Here is a 14,244-nt window from a genome sequence, read left to right on the forward strand (position 1 = left end):
ATAAATAAATAAAATCTTCAAAAAAAAAAAAATGTGAGAGTCCCCAATAGCCTGCATTTAGTAGGTAATCAATAAGTATCTCTGAAGAAATTAAATAACGCTGTATTTTATATATTCATGCAAAAACTAGTCATGAGTTGGTCATACACTTATTTTTCCCATGAATTAAGTTCAGCCTCTTTGATGAAAACAGATGCTTCCTTGATACAAATGCACAGATTTCTTAGGGACTTTTGATTAAACGCTCAGAGCAGGATTTTCTTTTACAGGTTTGAGGATTACTAAAAGTAATTTTGATATATCAATTATCCACACACAACTGAAACAATCGACATTTGTTTAAACAATGACAAAGTTTTTAAACAGCTTCATGCATGAAATTACCATGTTCCAGTCTGTTTCAACTTTTCTGAATATGGATTCCATTTTCCACACACCATTCTCCCATCCAGAAATGGTTTGATTATTATTTGAAACTTGGACATAACCATCTTTCACAATATTATAACAAAGGTGGAACTGTTTAGAAATCTTCTCATTTTCAGAGGGAATGAACAGGGTTTCTTTTCTCTTAAAAAGAAAGCAGAATTAGTTTTCAAAATAATGGAAGACTATATATGAAGAACTGCTATGTACAGTGGTAAGAGATTCCTTCAAGTTGAAAATGAAGAGTTGGTGCCAATAAAAAATTTGGAAAATATTTTATAGGTTAAATAGGATTAGTAGGATGTGGATATAACACCAACCATTACTAAACAGAAAATAAGAAGTGTTAACTATATATAGCTCTGATTTATATTTTTGTGATTTGTGTTCAACCTAAATTCCTTTCTTTTTCTTCATTTCTACCACCAACATCTCCATTGTCTCCTAAAGTTGACTCCCAGCTATCAACTCTTACCTCTCCTATCCATGCTCCACATAGTAATGAAAGTGATTTTCTAGAAATTGGGATAAATTGGGATACGTCACTTTCTTGCTTAACTCACTCCAATGACTTCCACTGTATTTAAATTCCAAACCTTTACCAAGGCTACTAGGGCTCTAAATGATCTATTCCCTACTTACTTCTCTAACCAGTCTTATGTTACTCTTCCATTAGCTTCTCAAATAGGTCCAGCTAGTTCCTGCCTCGGGACCTTGACACCTGCTGCTGGAATGCTGTTCTTTCTACTCTCCATATACTTGATTCTCATCCTTCTGGCCTCAACTTAAAGCCATTTCATTAATGTCCTTTCCGGATACCCTAAACTAGGACAGTGCCTGGGACACATAGCTTGAAACAATCTTCAATGTGTGAAATTACTACAAAAGGTTATGTTTTACCTCACAATTAGGGAAAAATTTGCATTCTAGCCCAAAATAAATCCATGTTTGTTGTAATGTAAATCAGTCCCGAGAAATCCTGAAATCACAGAATGAATCTAAAGTTTAAGAAAGATAATATATTTATCCTGTGTGTCTTTATGTGCCACTAACACAATGGCCCCTGTCCTTTAGACATGGGCATCGTAGCATTTTGTTACAGGAGCTGCCCTGTGCACTGCAGGTTGTCTTACCAGACATTGCCAAATATCCCCTGGAAGGCAAAAATCACCCACCATTGAGAACCGCTGCTCTAGTCTGTGTCAATGTCTTGCCACAGTACGTGCTAATCAATCAAAAGAGTAGGCAATGCTTTTTTGTTAAACATTGGGTACTGGTATTAAACAATATGAAAACTTCAAATGTACAAGAATCAATAAGCAGAATATAAAGCATCTTAGAAACAAAAAGAAAAAAAGTGTGTGTGTATAGACATCACTGTCGGCATTATTAAAGTAGTAACATTAAATGTATGAAAAAGATAATTCCCTAGTAGAACCTGTAAATATTACTGTCAAAACGGTAAAGAAAAAAAGCAGCTTATTTTTAGAAATTGATTTATAATTATGAATGATAAGTTCAAAACAAGGATGTAACAAAACTTCCCAGTTCTTTTCTTCTTTATCAAAGATATTTTAGGGTGTTGACATAAACGAAATGGAAATGAAATTTAAAAGTAGCATTATCTACTAATTTACAAAGGATAACTAATTACCAAAGGGAAAAGAAAGATATTTATGCTACTGAACATAATCATATATGCAACTGAATAATCTGGAGTAAGAATAACATTAATACCTCATAGAATTTTTTAAAAGATTTTATTTATTTATTTGAGAGAAAGCGAGCGAGTGGGGGGAGGAGCAGAGGGAGAGGGACCAGCAGACTCAACACTGAGTGCGAAGCCTGATGTGGGGCTTGATCTCATGACCCTGAGATCATGACCTGAGTTGAAATCAAGAGTCGGACGCTCGACTGAGCCAGCCAGATGCCCCTCATAAAATCTTTTAAATCTAAGATTAAGATAAAACTTTTCTTTTAGGAAACAATATCACCAATGTTTCCTTTTTTTTCCCAAATGATTTCAAGGTACAGTTCTGTAACTTTTTAGGACTGACATTTTTCATTATTCAATTTACTTTTAAAACAAACATCTACTTCTAAAGAGGAAAATGATTTTTTGAATCCATGGCTGTAATGGTCTCCAGTAACTGAGAAATTAAAAAAAAAAAAATTTCAAAAGGGAAGACAATCTGGGCATATGACCCAATTCATATTTTTAAAGTTTAATCAACTTACATGCCATACAAGAGGAAGCACAACCATCCATAAAAAGAAAAAAGAATGAAGACCTAATATCGATGTTTTATTTAAATTGAACACAGCTGTGAATTAAATTAGCTCTTTTAAACGGGCTTCATTTAGATTTAAACTTGTAACTTGCACTGCATCAGCAGTGATTTGAATTATCTGTTGAATTTAGATCTTGTAATTCTATGGCTGAACCAACACTTTCAACTGCCTCCTAAAGATGAAGTAAATTAAAAAGCAAACATAAAGTTTACTGGGGATAATTCACCCATTTTGGACATATTCCTTTATTGGAGAAATGGGTTCCAACAATGGCAAATTTAGAAAAAGTAGATATAAAACTCTAATTTCTTTGGAATTCTGATATATCATGGTGGATTATTTTCCTTCTAAGCATCTTTCATTACATATCTTCTTAGACATTTATATAAAATACTTTCTACTGGGTCAACTTTAAGTTCCCTAAGGGCAAGGGACAGGTCTACTGTACTTTCTTAATGTCCATTACAGAGCACAATGCTTTTCACCTAGATCCTAATATAGGCATATTTCCATTTTTCGTTAATTTTGGGACATTAACCAAGATATAATATCTTAATATAAATTTGACAATATAATAGGAATCACACCAGCAATAATAATTTCTAGCCAATACCAGACGGATATAACAAATAAATAAGAAATAAACACTTTCATCCACTGAATTAACCAGACTCTATTATTTTTCTCACTGTACTTGATAAAATTTATATATGTGTATGTATGTTTTTAAATACATACATATATATGAAAAAAGGTAAAAAAGGTTCTCTAAAATATATAAAATTTTATTTTGAAAAACTTTTTTTTTTAAAAAGATTTTTTATTTATTTATTTGACAGAGACAGCCAGCGAGAGAGGGAACACAAGCAGGGGGAGTGGGAGAGGAAGAAGCAGGCTCCTAGTGGAGGAGCCTGATGTGGGGCTCGATCCCAGAATGCTGGGATCACGCCCTGAGCCAAAGGCAGACGCTTAACGACTGTGCCACCCAGGTGCCCCTTATTCTGAAAAACTTGAACAGGCATTTCCCAAAAGAGGATATCCAAATATTTACAGAACAGGCATTCCACTTCATGAGTCATCACCACAATGCGAAGTAAAATCACAATGTAATATTACTACATACCACCAGAGCTGCTAAAATGAAAAGACAATACCAACTACAGGGAACAATGTGGAAAATTTGCATACACTGCTGGTGAGAGCGTAAACTGGCACAACCTCTTTGGGAAGCTGCTTGGCAGTATCCCCCAAGGCTGAACATACTCCTAACTCCTACTCTATAGCCTAGCAATTCCACTCCTAGGTATATATCTAACTCAAATGCATAAATACATATTCACCTAAAACACGTATATAAACGTCCACAGCAGTACGATTTTTAACAGTCAAAACCCAGAAACAGCCTAAATACCCATCAATTGTGGCATGGATAAATTGCATTTATACAATGGAATATTATATAGCAATGAGAATAAATGTGCCATAAACATGCAGCAACAAGTCTGAATTTCACAAAATAATAAGAGAAAAATGTATTTATAAGAGTACATATGCTATCAATTCCATTTACATAAAGCACAATAACAGGCAAAACTAACTTATGATGTTAGAAACCAGTTACTCTTGGTGGTGGAAGAAGTGACTAGAAGGGAACTTACGGTTATTCCTCGGATTCCGGTGGTCTACGTCTCACTCTGGTTGTTGGTTACATGGGTGCTCAATTTGTGAAAATTTGTTAAGCTGTACACTTATAATTTGTGCATTTTTCTGTATGTACTTCAGTAACAGTTACACTACACTGAAAATTTATGAAAGAAAATCCTATTTTAAAATACCTTGCTAACTCCTGCATGTGACTATACTATGTCAATCAATTATTGGTTCTTTCAAATGTTTATGTTTTTTTAATAATTACTCTAAAAAGTTCATTGAAAGGTCATGGCCTGGGGCACCTGGGTGGCTCAGTTGGTTAAGCGTCTGCCTTTGGCCCAGGTCATGATCTCGGGGTCCTGGGATCAAGCCCAGGGCATCGGGCTCCCTGCTCAGCGGGGAGTCTGCTTCTTCCTTCTGCAGCTCCCCTTGCTTGTGCTCTCTCTCTCTCTCTGTCAAATGAAAAATGAAATCTTTAAAAAAAAAAAGGTCTTGGCCATTTTTCTGTAAGTAAAGAGCACAGTATTGGGAACAGTAAAGTGAAAAGATTATCATGCTATAATGAATTAAATACCTCTAGACCCATTTCACCTCGGGCTACTCTCCAAGCCACTGATCCAGATATTCTTCCACCAAGTTCTCCAGGTTTAGGAGTTTTGGGAGATATAAATTCAACAAGCTCCACAATTATCCTCTGGAGAAGTTCTTTTCTTCTGTTTTCTGACAAAGATATTTGCCTCTGTAATTCATGTTTTAAAAAAAGTCATTAGGATTAGGGAAATGTAAAGGTTCACCTATAAGTAAGAATATACATAAAACATTAGTATTTTAATGGGATCTTGAAAGACGTAACCAACTTTCTGTTCACACATAGTTATTTGGAAACTAAGACACTGCAGAAAACTTAAAATAATTTTACAAATTTTATGTAAGGAAATAATTTGACATCCATATCCAACTCTTCATGACCTTTACTGTCCTAGATTTTAAAATGAAGATAGCAACTTCTGCTTTCAGCTACGACAGACTAGCTTGTGTCTGACCAACTGTCCAAGAAAAGACTAAAGCTGGGCAAAACATTATATGCAGATACAAACGTACAAACACCTGTTTAAATACAACAGAAAGCTACCAAGGTAACCACAACTAAAGAAGCTAAGATCCTAAGGAAAGAAATGAATTGTGGTGAACTGAACATACTCCACCTCTTTTGCTTCCAGGCATTTGCCAATTATTAACTGGTATGAGCAAAAGAGAGTGAGAAAGCAACCATGAAATGATGGCTCATGTGCTGAAAAACAGCAGAATTTTTAAAGAATCATAGTACTGTGGAGTAAATAGGCTGGAGTTCAAAGCCTTTCAAGGTGAGAGGCTCCAGTAAACACTCCAGATTTTCAGGTTAGGATCTCTGAAGGGCTGCACAGTAGAAGGTGAAATTCTAAACAGACCGAAAGAAACTTCACCTTGAAACTCAATCACTGGGTTAAGTGGGTCTGCCCTATTCTAACTGTTTGCCGGAAGCAAAATCATGGTGTTTAAATTATAAAAAATGTCACACATGTATAATAGTAAAAAATTTCAATACTACCAAAGGGATATAAAATAAAAACTGACTCTTCCTTTTTGAAACTCCAGTTCCTCTTTTCAGAAGTAGTCACTGTTAACAATTTCCTGTGCGTTGTTTCAAAAATTTCCATCCTTAGAGAAGTGTGTGTAATTATATTCAAGACACAATTTCTTTGAAAAATAAAAACATACTTTTTATGTCTAGTATTACACTGATTTTCACTAAACTTTGCTTTGTTTCACTAAAAGATGTTATGACACCTGAATACGCAAAAAACCCGTAATATTTAAAATGAGTCCTCGAAATTTTCAATGAACAAAAAAAAAATTAAACATATTAGAATTTTTTTGCTTGCAAAATAATGCTACTACTTTCAGAATTTCAACGGGTTAAAAACTGGCCACTCTTGATTATATAAAAAACTTCAAATGTCCTCTCAGAAATGCCAAATGCTCATACCTGTTTATTAAGTCCATTAATAGTTTCTCGAAGTAATTCTTCTTTAACTTCAGTTCTTCTGGAGATTACCTCGTCATGTTTACAAGAATATCGCCAAGTGACATCAACCACCTCAAATTATAGGATACAGTATTTAATAAGATTACAACCATCAACCTCAATTTGCTAACTACCTAGAATGTATCTAAAATGTAAAAAAAATCTTAAATAGATTTTTTAAATGCTATCCTTTGTTTAAAATTTTAAAACCTATGGAAAAAAATAAAAAAGAATATGCTTTTTATTCATTTTCTAACAGGTACACTTTCAGGAAAGACTGATAAAATGAGATTTCCAGAACATTTAGCTTTTTAAAACTTATATACAAAGCTGATTTCATAAAATTCAACAAATAAAAACTTGTTCCATTTTTATTATATTTATATTAAAGAACTAATTTTTGACAAAGGTACAAAGACAATTCAATGGAAAAAAGGCAAACTTTTCAACAAATGATGCTAGAACAACTTGTTATCCAAATGGAAAATAATGAATTTCAACCCACACAGTGGACTATATACAAAAATTAACTCAAAATGGATGACAGACCCAAATGTAAAACCGAAAGTATAAAACTTTTAAAGGAAACACAGGGTAGAATCACTGTGGGTTGGGATAGGCAAAAATTTCTTAGATACATCAAAAAGCAAATCCATCCTTTCACCATCTATACAAATACTGAATCATTCATTATTTTGTACATGTGCAATTATATAATATGTCCATTATACCTCATTTAACAAAGAAAAAAAGGACAATCCCTAAAAGAACAAATTGATAACCTGGACTTTATTAATTTTGTCTCTTCAAAAGTCACTTACGGAATGAAAAGACGTACCACTGACAAAGAGAAAATCTTTGCAAAGCATTTATCTGACAAATGACTTGTATGCAGAATATATAAGGAATTCTCAAAACTCAACAATAAGAAAATGAACAACCCAATTTAAAAAGATGGGCAAAGAGGACTATGCATGGCAAGTAAGCACGTAAGAAGATACTCAGTATCATACTCAGGGAAATGCAAATGAAAACCACAGTGAGATACCACCTCACATCTTTTAAAAGAGCTAAAACTAAAAAAAAAAAAAAAAAAAAAAAAAAAAGAGGATCATACTAAGTGTTAGCAAGGCTATAGAGAAACTGGGAACTCTCACATACTGCTGGTGAGAATATAAAATGGCACGTGACTTTGGAAAAGAGTTCAGCAGTTTCTTAAAAAGTTAAACATACACCTACCATATGATCCAGACATTCTACTTCTAGGCATTTACCAAAGAGAAAAGACAGCATATGGCGATATAAAGACTTGTTCATAAGTGTTTACATCAGCTTTTATTTGAAATAGTAAAAAGCTGGAAACTACCCAAATGCCCATCAACAGGTGAATGGATAAACTATGGTACATGAATACGATGGAATATTCAGCAATAAAAATAGTAAATTATTTTTTTAAAGATTTTAAAAAATTTATTTATTTATTTTAAAGATTTTGTTTATTTATTTGACAGAGAGAGAGAGAGAGAGCACAACCAGGCGGACTGGCAGGCAGAAGGAGAGAGAGCTCTCTGCCGAGCAGGGAGCCTGACATGGGGCTCAATCCCAGACCATGACCTGAGCTGAAAGCAGGCGCTTAACCGACTGAGCCACCCATTTGCCCCAAAATAATAAATTATTAATGTGTAAGAATAACATGGGTGAATTGCAAAATAATTATGCTGAGTAAAAGAAACCAGACCACGCCTACCAAAAAGAATATACACTGTATGATTCCATTTTATGTAAAACTCTGGAAATGCTGATTAATCTATAGTGAGAGAAAGCAGATGCATGGTTGCCTAGAGAGAGGCAAGGAGGGATAACAAAGGACATAAGGAAACTTCCAGGGATAGTGAGTATGTCACTATCTTGACTTCAAAGATAATTTCATGAGTGCATACAAATGACAAAATTTATTAAATTATACATTTTAAATATAAGCTGCTTATTGTATGTCAATTATACCTTCAGAAGCTGTCCAAAAGAAATTATATTTCATTCTTAGGAAAAAATGTTTCTTGCTTATGCCTTACCTCATCCTTAGAAAATGCAATGACATAGGAAAGCTTCTTGCCCCACCCTATTTCATAAAGGAGCGGCTTATCACAGACATCTTCACATGCGTCACAGTGCAGCCACCGCTGCTGAGAAGGAGAATAGACTTCTGTCCAGACATGGTCTACTCAACAGACAAGAGAGCAACAGAAAGGAAAGAAATAAAAGTTAAATTTATAAAACCAGAATGATTTCCAACAACTATATACAAACTCCTAAGATAAGGATCACATCAGAATTTGTAACAGTCTAAATTTTAGTTAATAGGTCTGAGCATTTTGGGGCACATAAGACTCTAGAATACTTGTTTTAATTTTTCTGTCTCTTTGAAATCCTTGAAAATGTTTTTGGAATATGTCCTTTATGCAGTTTTAAGCTTAATTAAAAATAATGTGAGCTCTATCTCTAAAAAGGTGAAGATACTGAACAGCATCAAAAACATCAGGCTCCATCTTTGCTAATACAAAGGAGCTAATGCCACTTTTGAAACGGCAGTCTCTTTTGCCCTTTAAGTCCCACAACCAGTAGGAGGTCTAACAAAGGATCTCTGGTTACTGATGTTCTCTATTTGATTGCAAGAGAACAGTAATTCTTAAGTGAAGGTTTCATTTTTATCCTAAAAAAACAGAAACACATGTAAAATTCTGAGAACAAGGGAAACAACTTTTAAATGTGTAGATGGGACGAGTCATTTCTAAATAAGGACAATATAAATTTCACATGGCTTTTATTACATTTTTTTTTGTATACTGAGATTAAGGATTACTACATCTTTTATACTAATCCCTACAAAAATGAAGATTTCTACAGCATATTACATGTTATTATTCATATAGAAAAAGCATTATTACAACTGTCATGGTAAATTGTTTATAAAAGAATGTTTATAGTGTCATATTTAAAGTACCAGACAAAATGGTAAGTGTACTACAAAAGTCTTGAGATCCCCACAAAAAACTAATGAGGTTGATATTATTGTTATTTTATAGAAGGTAAATGGAAGCTCAGAATAACAAGGACAGAAAGTAACAGAAAATGATGAGTCCAAACTGTAAACCCAATCCTGAAGTCTGCACAGCCCTACTACTCTGCTCACACGTTTTGTACCTGTGTAGTCCCAAACATAGCGAGCTTCAAACCCTAAGGCTCGGCAGCACAGTGTAAAACAATTGGCCCACTCGCCACACCGTCCACATCTTGTTTCCAAAAGTTTCTCAGGGTTATTATATCTGTTTTAAAATAACCATAAAAAAGCTTTGATTCATTGACAAAATCAAGAATTTTACACAATTTATATTACTTCTGTGCTAAACAGTAATATTTTTTAATTTCACATTTTTAAAAATTATTTTTAACTGAAATATAGTTGACATAGAATATTATATTAGCTTCATTTCACATTCTTAGATAATGATTAAAGAGTCTAGAATATATGAGGCATTATGTTAGAAGCTTTAGTGAAAAATGATTAGTACAGCCTTCAAGGAGTTTACAGGCCTTAGAGGAAGAAGGAATTAACATAAATAACTAACACATGGCAGAATGCGATAAAACTATATAATAGGTCAGATTCAGTGTTACGGGAGAGTGTGGTTGGGAGGAGAGCTTGTATTTGAATCAGGCCTTGAAGGACAGATTAGATTTGGACAGGCAGATTCTCTAGGAAATCTGCTTAAAGCATTAGTATTACTCTAACAAGTGGTATAATTAGCTCATATATTTAAAAGGTAAATAACTTTAACAAACTACTCAATAAAGATTTTAAAACTTAGTTGAAAAAAAAACTTAGTTGAAATCAATTCTATTCAAAACACTAATTTTCTGTCTAATGATTTTTTTTTTTGAAGATTTTATTTATTTGTCAGAGAGACAGAGAGAGAGAGAGAGAGAGAGTGCACGCGTGCCAGTGCATAAGCAGGAGTGGCAGGCAGAGGGAGAAGCAGGCTCTCCGCTGAGCAAGGAGCCCAACTCAGGACTCATCCCAAGACCCTGGGTTCGTGACCTGAGCCAAAGGCAGACACATTACCGACTGAGTCACCCAGGCATCCCTTTAACGATCTTTTTGATAGAATTTTTTTCCTTCTTAACTATTTAAAGGTGCTTGCTAATTTGGAAGCTGTTTTTTGAAAAATGTTTGCAACAATGCTGTAAAAGTTACCCCAATTATAAAATTATCATAAAATTGGAGAACACCAAATTTTGCATACTGTGTTGAGAAGGATCTTGGTTGATAAAGCTAAGCAAGAAATGTGCCCTAGCTCAGCAGAGATGTTGGCCATGAGCTTAAACCATTACATGAATAAACTGGCTCGACAATGACAAGTCTGTCTTAAGCAGGTGCTATGGCTTAAACTAGCTAAATTAAAAGAATCTGTAACTAAAGTAGTTAAGTAATTGAAAAAAGATGTAAATTTACATGAAGAAGTAATAATGGCAGAATTAGAGCATCCTATGCCTCTTCATACTACTTGTGCCAAGTTGAATCACCAGCTTAGCCTAGAATTAATAGTGTTCATCATCCCAACTCTGTATACGGAACAGCCAACAGTTAAACAAGCAAACAGGTAGAAAGGAAAAGAGTAAATATCTTTGTTAGTCTGTGTCCCTCCACACTGCATTATCAGTTTATATCTAACTGCCTAGAAAAGTTTGAGGAAAGAGATTTAATTATATATTTTTTTTACCTTCCAGTCTTTGCAAAGTGCCTGTGCAAATGTATGCTGACTGAAGAAATAACTTGAACTAATTTTATATAATTATAATTTATATTGGACTCTGTACATAGTATATTGTGTACATCACAGAGCTGGTTCCTAGTTAAGACAAAACTGAGTCCCTAAGCTCCAAAAATTAAGTATTTCAAATACTTGGTATCTTTTCTTGACCAATGACATAGCCAATGTCTGTAAGTACTGTCAATTAAAAATTTTGATAAGAGGCTTGTGAATTAAAGGATGAAAAAAGTTAATTGAAAAGTTCAAACTTCTTTAGTTTAAAATTTAGATAATGAGGATATGTTAGGTTGGGTAGGGGAGGCACCTGATTAAAACAAAATTCTGTTGTTAAAAAGAAAATAATATGATGGTACTATACTTCTACCTTCCGTATCACCATCTGATGATTATTTTAAGTACAGCACTGTCTTTACTGTCACAGTTTATCAGTATTATTATTAATGTCGCCAGTGTTATTTTTATGTGCTATCAATTATTATTAAAGTTATCAGAAAATTTAAAGTTATATAATTAAAAGAATAATACAAGATTTACAGCATTAAATGTGCTAAGACTATACATAATTTATATCCCAGAGCAAGAATAAACAAACTTTTCCAATAAAAAGGCAGTAATTATTTTAGATTTTGCAGGCCATATGGCCTCTGCTGCCAATATTAACCCTGCCACTGTAATGTAGAGAGAGTTATAAACCGTAAGCACACAAATCAGCATAAATGTGTCCAATAAAACTTTATTTATAAAGATAAGATGGGGGCTGGATCTGGGCTGCCAGCCACAGCTTGCTGACCTCTGTCCTTGAAGAATATATTACTAATTATTGAAGAGTTCATTTAATAAAAATTCTTTTCTAACCATTCCATTAAGACATCACTCTAACTTTACTGTCAGTGGACACCCACCTTGGGAATCGATTGCTGAACTGGCATGCATCACAGTAATGATCTTCTACTCTGTTTGCACCCCACTTCATCTCATCATCATTGGGGAATAATGATTCACCTCTAGATTTAGTCTGGCCACCACATTTGCTGCACAACATGTCATTCACCCATTGAAAAAATTCTTCCTTAAACCAGTGTAAAAGCTCCAGCAGAAGAAAATCCTCATCACTTACATTAGTACCTGAGAAGTTAAAACAGAGTCAAGTAAGATCTAAAACTGACAAAAACTAAAAATATGCACACACATTTTATTCTTGAATATGGAGCCGAAATATATTAAAATATAAGATCTAAGAGGTTTTCACAAATATGATGTAAGAAAAGAACTGTCAGCATATTGTGAACCACGCTGAAATACAATGACCTAATACGTTGCACATTTATAGCAGGACATTCATCACTCCGTAACCTCTAACCAACATTACGTACTAACAAGTGAGCTGAACACAACAACCTCTTAGGGAACTATGGTCAACGTGTAGTTGATCTTGAAACACAGGGAGGTTAAGAAATCAGTTTAATTTTTTAAAAACATTTAAAAAGGACTACATTCAATTTGTTATCAGGTATATATACACAAGTGAACAAGAAACAATCAGAAAATCCCAAGCAGAAATCATAGAATTCCAGACACCTTAAAAACTCAACCTATAAGCTTTTCTATCAGTGTTTCAACTATACCCATCTGTGAATACTCATCACAAATCACCTAAAAACACAACAGTGTCTACACGGTATTCAAAAACCCTGGCAAGTAAATATGGCCTATAATATTACATAAAATTGTATCTATTTATCAAATAAAAATGTGTCTCTTGGCCATGTTCAAGACTGTGGTATCTCTGAGGAGAGAACAAGACGAGAAAAGAATCTAGGAGACACATACAGGGAGTTCTCATCTCTTTCATGTTTTATTATTAAGAAGAGATCAGAAAACATACATATGAAGGAAATATATGGCATAATGCAAAGACCTGGTAAAGTTTAATGCTGGTCATAGGTGTTTGATACATTATACTCTATTTCTATACTCACTCTATTTCTGTTTGATATAGTTCAAAATGAAAAAAACTATATTAAAAAAAAACTAGAGAATTTAATAAAGGCCAGAAATATATTATGTTCCTGGATGGGAAAACAATATTCTAAAGTTGTTAATTTTCTACAAATTAATCTGTGATTTAATGTAAACCCAATTACAATTATAATTTAAAAAGTATTTAATTTAAAAAATTTACTTAATTAAAAATTTATAAATTAATTTTTCATAAAACTTGACTAAGAACAATACGATAAATTCATTTAGTACATGTCAAAAGACATTACAAAATTCTAATAATTAAAATATTGTGATATTGGTGAAGAAACAAAGGAATGACTCCTGAAAGATTTCTAAGTGACACATAGCATCTAATGAAGTTAGCCTTTCAAAGTAGTTCTAAGAGGACGGACTATTCAATAAATGATTTGGGGATAATACAAAAATTCTATATTGAGAGAAGGAATACTATAAAGGTAACAGAAGTTACAAAAAATACGTTTGTGACTTTGTGGTAGGGAAGGGCCTTCTTAGACAAGATGCAGACTGTGAAATCTATAATGGGGAAAAAAACTTTCTTATATTAAAAGTTAAAGCTTATGAATTTCAAAAGATACACTAAATGAAATTAAACAAAACACCAGGAGGAAAAAAAAATGTAACATGTCTAAAAAAGAAAAGTATCCAAAATAAAGAACTTCTATAAATCGGTAAGAATATTAGCAAACCCATTAGAAAAATTCAAAGCCTATAAAAGAAGTCCAATAATTTCATTAGTGGAAATAAATACTCTGACACTTCTAATGTAAACTGAAAGGCAATTTGCTTGACAGGAACCTTTACAGTGTTAAAGTCACACAAACTTGACATTTTTATCTCAGAGAAACACTTGTGCATATACACCACAAGGCATGCTTTACAAGAATTCTCACTGTAGGAGCATTTAGGATAGAGAAAAATGGTAAATAATCTCAATGTCTATCAATAGGGAACTGTACA

The 14,244-nt window shown here is 33.5% G+C and overlaps 1 protein-coding gene across 2 annotated transcripts in view; it reads right to left on the reverse strand.

Annotated features, from left to right (window-relative positions):
- Positions 1-14,244, reverse strand: part of NGLY1 (N-glycanase 1) — a 59,175-nt gene that overhangs the window by 12,065 nt on the left and 32,866 nt on the right. For both annotated transcript variants that reach the window (XM_040636880.1, XM_008709352.2), the window contains exons 5-10: positions 12,165-12,387; positions 9,635-9,756; positions 8,506-8,651; positions 6,395-6,505; positions 4,943-5,107; positions 385-570 (exon numbers count right to left, since the gene is read on the reverse strand). In XM_040636880.1, coding sequence (XP_040492814.1) covers positions 385-570; positions 4,943-5,107; positions 6,395-6,505; positions 8,506-8,651; positions 9,635-9,756; positions 12,165-12,387 — 953 coding nt within the window. The remainder of the gene's footprint in view (positions 1-384; positions 571-4,942; positions 5,108-6,394; positions 6,506-8,505; positions 8,652-9,634; positions 9,757-12,164; positions 12,388-14,244) is intronic.

This window comes from Ursus maritimus, unplaced genomic scaffold (genome assembly GCF_017311325.1).
Source record: "Ursus maritimus isolate PB19 unplaced genomic scaffold, ASM1731132v1 scaffold_20, whole genome shotgun sequence".
Taxonomy (NCBI): domain Eukaryota; kingdom Metazoa; phylum Chordata; class Mammalia; order Carnivora; family Ursidae; genus Ursus; species Ursus maritimus.